The following is a 6,525-nucleotide window of genomic DNA, read 5'->3' as shown; positions in this document are numbered from 1 at the left end:
GTGGGTACCAGGAGCTGTTTAGTGTTGGCGCATGTGCAGTCTCCAAACACAAGACTTGACAAGTGAAGAGAAAATGCTGTCCAGGCAGGAGACCCTATCTCCAAGCTGCCGGGCTGCACTGCAAGGCTGGGTGTCAGCCAGCAGGTGGCAGGCAGGGAGCACCCGAGTCAGGGACTATGAGACGCTGGGGGGCAGGCGCGCAGCTGCTGTCTTCTCCACCACGAAGCCATAGTTATACTGGGGAGAGGAAAAAGGGGGGCTGAAGAGGTGGCACTGAGGACTGGAGAACATTGGGAGTGACTGAGGGGTTGGAGTGCCTGGGGCCTGAGGACACGGGGTGGGGCCTCAGCACTTCATGCACCCCTGCACCTACCTCCTTCTCAATGTCTGCCAGGGATTTAATGGTCAGGTCCCCAAAGGCTGACAAGTTCTAGAGGACAGAAGTGAGAGCGTGAGCCGGGGTCCCACAACGGCACCATGTGCCTTCCATACGCACACTCACCGCGGCCTGGGAGCTTCTCTCTCCTGCTGTGTGAGACCCTAGAACTGGATTGCGGTAAGGCTTGGTGGCAAACGCCTTTACCAGCTGAGCCACCTCTTCTAGCATGCCCAACTTCGCAGATGGCAGCTCAAGTAGCCCAGACTCACTGTGTAGCCAAGGATGTCCTTGCTACAGGGCCTCCTGCCTCTAACTCCCGAGGGCTGGGGTGACTAGGGCACCACCATACCCGGCCCCAATTCTCCCATCTTTCAGGACTTAGCCCACAAACACTGGCCTGGGTTTCATCCGACTCCCCACATCTCTACTCTGGGATCCCTTGGTCTCTCCCCTCACCCACTCAGTCATGGTCACTGCTGGGTCATATGGCAGCTAGAATGTCACTTCCCCGTGAACAGAGGCTGGTGAGAGCTCCCCATCCCAGGGACACTGACTCACCAGAGGCCCGCAGCTCTTGCCCTCGAATCGGGGGTGCAGTGTAAAGGGAACCCCATCCATGGCTGCAATGAAAATTCCCGGGAGGCTGAGGAGGACCCCAGAACACCCTGCAGCCCCTCCCCCCACGACCGTGCCCACCCACGGAGCATAGGCTGATTACCACAGTGGAATCGGTGTGACTGGGACTACAGCTTTCCGGTCCCACATACTCCTGGAACTCACGCCGCATCAACCCACCAGCTCCCTAATGGGCTCCAGCACTCTGCACTCTGTCTGTGTGGGGCCCTCCCAGGAAGAGGGTCATGCAACACACCCCGGGTTCTGTTCTGAGCACCTGCAGAGCTTGAGGCCCCAGTCATTCCACCCCTCAAACAAGTCGGTCAGCAGTTAAGAACCCAGATTCTATTCCCACCACCCACGTGGCAGCTTACATCCCATTTTAACTCCAATTCCAAGGGATCCATCCCCCTCTTCTGACCCTCCCAGGACAATGTACACACTCGGCAGACAGGCACACATGCGAGCAAAACACGCATACACATAAACTTAAAAATAGATCTTAAAAATAAAAGCTTGGTGGGAGGGCCAGTTCCCACCAGAGGCTGTAGTGTCTCCACTCTGCTCACCTGAGATGCCGTAGAGACTGGACGCCTCGTAGACTGAGTCACTCCTCCGCAGCGTGGATGCTCGGGAGCCTAGTCTGGACAGCGTCCGCTCAGGGTGGCTGCTTTTGCTGGGGAGCAAGGAACAGTGACCTCAGTCAGGCTGGAAGCTGTCCTCTTGGCCCGCCTGCCCACCAGGGAACCTGAGGCTCACCTCGGTTGTCTGGGTGGGTCCAGCGACAGGCCCTGCATATCCTGGCTGATAGTGCGCGGCTTGGGCACTGGCCTTGGGGCCTTGGATTTCTTGCACCAGATGGCAAAACCACCCATGTCCCTGGAGCAAGGGGGTGGGGCAGGGAGGAAGCCAATGCTCTGTGAAGCCAGGGCTGAAAGGGTCCTGGGGGACCCATGAGATCCCCGTCCCCACATGCAGAGGAGGGGAAGTGGCAGGGGAGGGTGCTCCAGGATGGGTGCTCCGCCCTACCCCACTCGCAGGTATCCGGGCACTGTCTTGGTCTTCCCACTCAGCTTCACGTCACACACAACCATGTCGGCAGCCCCCAGGGGCATCAGCTTCACACACATGCGTTTCTTCTTGGACACAGAGGCCTCTGGGAGTAGGGGCAGGGGAGTGAGAGAGGGGAGCAGGGCAGGGAGGGGAGCACCCAGCGATGCTCACCATAGTGTTTAGGGGCAACACCGGGCAGCTGCTTAAATCATAAATGGTGAACTCATAGGAGGGGTCACACTAACTTCTAGAATCATTGAAGCAGACTGACCTTTGCTGAATATTTGTGGGGTGGCTGTGGAATCAACAGTGGAGTATATATTTGGCACCCCAACTTCACTTTCCCTGATCTATAACCCAAGGGGGTCACAACAACTGCTCTTTAAAAATAATCTAGCACAAGGCTGTTGTGTGTGCTTCATGGAGTCAGGAAGGCTATTTTATATTATATGTATGTTTTTGTGTTCATGAGCTAGAGTCTCATGTAACCCAGGCTGACCTCAAAATCTCGATGTAGCTGAGGATGGCCTCCTGATGCTGGAAGGCGTGCCTAGTCTATTTGGTGCTGGGGATGGAGCCAGGCCCCATCACATTAAGTGAGAACCCTGCTCTCTGAGCTATTGCCCCAACCCTGTCTCACTCTGCAGTCTGTGCTGCCCTGGAATTCACCACAGAGCCCAAAGTGCCTTTGAGCTGAAAGCAATCGTCCTGCCTCAGCCTCTCGAGTGCTGAAATAAAGAGCCCCAGCTCCACAGCCAGCAGGTTGAGACAGCTGCCAGGGGCTGAGCAGGATCCCTGAGGAGAGGACTGAGGTTCCAGGCCAGCTGGGGCTGCACACTGAGACCCTGCTCCGTCCGAAACAGCAGTCAAAGGAGGGTAGGAGAAGCGCGGAAGCCTGCTGTCTGCACACTGACCTGACCTCTGCAGAGCAGCCTAGCCTGAGTCACTAAAGACACCTTGAGAACCAAGCATCATCGGGGAGGTGGGAAGCTGGGTCAGGCGGGGGACAGGAGGAGGGAAGGCTGAGCTATGCAGAGAACAAGGAAAGCCATTTCCGGCGGACTCGCTGTGCAAGAGCCTGGAAAGGAAAAGAGAATGGCGAGGACTCCCTCAGCCACAGAAGCAGAGGGCAAGCGGCAGTGACCAGGTCAGGAAGGTGGTGGGATTGTTTGTTCTGAGACGGTTTCGCTCCACTTCTCAGGGGAAGCTGAGACTCGCGGCTGTCCTCCTACTTCAGCCCGAGTGCTGACACGGCAGGTGTGTGTCAACTATTTATTTTTGGAGTAATGGGATGAGACAAGACCTCACTCTGTAGTCCAGGCTGGACTTTAACTCCCCACCATCCTCCTGCCTCAGCTTCCCAAGTTCTGCACTGTCAGGTTGTGCCTTTCTGCCCAGCTAGGTCATATTTGGTACCACACAGCCTCTCCCTGTGCCTGTCGTTCTCCCGTGGGCCCACGGATCTTACTGGCGTCTAGAGAGTCGTTGACGGTAGAAAAGCCAGACGGCAGAGGGCCCTTGTCCATCACGATCTGCATGTCCACTACCACACTGTCCTGAGGGTTCTAGGAGTAGGAGAGGGAGCAGGTGGAGGAGGGTCAGGGACGTCAGCGGGCAGGGGGAGGGTCGGGAAAGGCTCAGGTTCAGGCTTCCGGATGCCTGTGCTCACCTTCTGGCTGCCCAGTGGGCTCAGGCACAGGAAGTAGCCGGCCTTTTGCGCGAAGCCGCGGCCGAAGCTGGCGGTCGCGCCCTCCACGGTAGAGGTGATCTGCGGGTCGAGCGGGTCAGCGGGGCTTCGTCCCCTCCCTGCCCTGTCCCCGCCGCCCTCGCCCGCCCCTCGCTCACCGCGATGAAACCCGGCGGCGGCGGCGACAAGGCTGACGACCAGACAAGGCCCGCGAGCGGCTCCGCGTCCGCCCCGGAATCCATTCTCCCTGGGACCTCAGACGGCAACTAACGCCTTCGGACGGCCAGAACCTTGGACTACAATTCCCAGAAGACCTGGCGAACGTGCACCGCACAGCAGCTAGTGCTCATGCCCAGATACTGAGGACCGGTCCGATGTAGCCGTGGGAACCACGCCCTCTGGGCGCACCCTTGAGAGACGTTCGCGCAAAAAGGATTAGTACTTCCGCCCTTAAGAACCACTCAGGGCGAAGCGGGGCAAGAGGGAGGCGGTTCAATTCCCTGTCAGGACTACACTCCCCATAATGCCATGCGACATCACCTACGACCCCTTGTTTCTTTATCAGAAACTGGTCCCGAAAGGCCAAGTGGCCCTCACTTGTCATTCTAATAACTTCAAGAGACAGGTGCAGGATGATGAAATGACGCTTACGACATAGTTACCGACAACCAGGCTTTTTTAATTAAGCCAATGAAAACTACAAGAGTCCTTTAATAGTGGCCAGATCAAGAGTGTAGCCGAGGCTCAGGAGAACAGCGTTTTTTATTTTTTATTTTTTAATATTTGTTTGTTTGTTTGTTTATTTATTTATTATGTATACAATATTCTGTTTGTGTGTATGTCTGCAGGCCAGAAGAGGACACCAGACATCATTACAGATGGTTGTGAGCCACCATGTGGTTGCTGGGAATTGAACTCAGAACCTTTGGAAGAGCAGGCAATGCTCTAAACCACTGAGCCATCTCCCCAGCACCCTTTAGTTTTATTTTTGATTTTTATTGAGCTCTACATTTTTCTCTGCACCCCTCCCCTTCAACCCTCTCCCAAGGTCCCCATGCTCCCAATTTACTCAGGAGATCTGTCTTCTTCTACTTCCTATGTAGATTATATCTATGTAAGTCTTTCTTAGGGTCCTCATTGTTGTCTAAGTCCTCTGGGATTGTGATTTGTAAACTGGCTTTCTTTGCTTTATGTTTAAAAGCCACTTATAAGTGAGTACATGTGATAATTGTCTTTCTGGGTCTGGTCTGGGTTACCTCACTCAAAAAAATGTTTTCTAACTCCATCCTTTTCCTGCAAAGTTCAAGATACCATTATTTTTTTTCTGCTGTGTAATACTCCATTGTGTAAATGTACCACATTTTTCTTATCCATTCTTCGATAGAGGGGCATTTAGGTTGGCTATGACAAACAAAGCAGCTATGAACATAGTTGAGCACATGTCCTTGTGGCACAATTGAGCATCCTTTGGATATAAACCCAAAAGTGGTATTACTGGGTCTTGAGGAAGGTTGTTTCCTAATTTTCTGAGAAATCGCCACACTGACGTCCAAAGGGGCTGTACCAGCTTGCATTCCCACCAGCGATGCAGAAGTGTTCCCTTTTCCCCACATCCTCTCCAGCATAAGTTGTCATCAGTGTTTCTGATCTTGGCCATTCTTACAGGTGTAAGATGGAATCCCAGAGTTGTTTTGATTTGCATTTCTCTGATGACTAAGGATGTTGAACATTTCCTTAAGTGTCTTTCAGCCATTTTAGATTCCTCTGTTGAGAGTTCTCTGTTTAGGTCTGTACTCCATTTTTTTAAATGGATTATGTGTTCTTTTGGTGTTCAATTTCTTGAGTTCTTTGTATATTTTGGAGATCAGACCTCTGTCTGATGTGGGGTTAGTGAAGATCTTTTCCCATTCTGTAGGCTGTCGTTTTGTCTTGTTGAGCGTGTCCTTTGCTTTACAGAAGCTTTTCAGTTTCAGGAGGTCCCATATAGTAATTGTTTCTCTCAGTGTGTGTGCTGCTGGGGTTATATTTAGGAAGTGGTCTCCTGGGTGAATGTGTTCAAGTGTACTTCCCACTTTCTCTTCTATGAGGCTCAATGTGGCTGGCTTTATGTTGAGGTCTTTGATCCATTTGGACATGAGTTTTGTGCATGGTGATAGATATGGATCTAGTTTCATTCTTCTACATGTTGATATCCAGTTATGCCAGCACCACTTGTTAAATATGCTTTCTTTTTTTATTTGATATTTTTTGTTTTTTTGTCAAAAATCAGGTGTTTGAAAGTGTGTGGATTGATATCCAGGTCTTCGATTTGGTTCCATTGGTCCTCCTGACTGTTTTTATGAAATACCAGGCTGTTTTCAGTACTGTAGCTCTGTATTAGAGTCAGGGATTGTGATGCCTCCAGAAATTCTCTTATTGTATAGGAATGTTTTGACTATCCTGGGTTGTTTGCTTTTCCATATGAAGTTGAGTACTGTTCTTTCAAGGTCTTCGAAGAATTTCGCTGGGACTTTGATGGACATTGCATTGAATCTGTAGATTACTTTTGGTAAGATTGCCATTTTTACTGTTAATTCTGCCTACCCAAGAACATGGGATATCTTTCCACTTTCTAGTGTCTTCTTCAATTTCTTTCTTCAAAGACTTAAAGTTCTTGTCATACAAGTCTTCCACTTGTTGGTTAGAGTTACTCCGAAATATTTTATGCTATTTGTGGTTATTGGGAAGGGTGATATTTCTCTGAGTTTTTTCTCAGCCCATTTATCTTCTGTGTAAAGGACGGCTACAGGTT

At 51.5% G+C, this 6,525-nt stretch overlaps 1 protein-coding gene across 1 annotated transcript; it reads right to left on the bottom strand.

Annotated features, from left to right (window-relative positions):
• On the bottom strand, positions 1–4,069 carry Mvb12a (multivesicular body subunit 12A). Its single transcript, XM_050127758.1, has 9 exons — positions 3,893–4,069; positions 3,717–3,815; positions 3,516–3,612; positions 2,024–2,150; positions 1,754–1,873; positions 1,564–1,670; positions 938–999; positions 374–430; positions 1–237 (listed from the first exon to the last, which is right to left on the bottom strand). The coding sequence occupies exons 1-9, from the start codon at positions 3,974–3,976 to the stop codon at positions 175–177; spliced, it is 816 nt and encodes a 271-aa protein (XP_049983715.1). The 5' UTR covers positions 3,977–4,069; the 3' UTR covers positions 1–174.
• Positions 4,070–6,525: the final 2,456 nt, after the last annotated feature.

The sequence above is a fragment of the Alexandromys fortis genome, unplaced genomic scaffold, assembly GCF_014885135.2.
Source record: "Alexandromys fortis isolate MF-2015 unplaced genomic scaffold, M_Fortis_MF-2015_v1.1 scaffold_284, whole genome shotgun sequence".
Classification (NCBI taxonomy): Eukaryota; Metazoa; Chordata; class Mammalia; order Rodentia; family Cricetidae; genus Alexandromys; species Alexandromys fortis.
The sequence above is the reverse complement of the archived record's forward strand: the minus strand, read 5'-3'. Positions and strand labels throughout refer to the sequence as shown.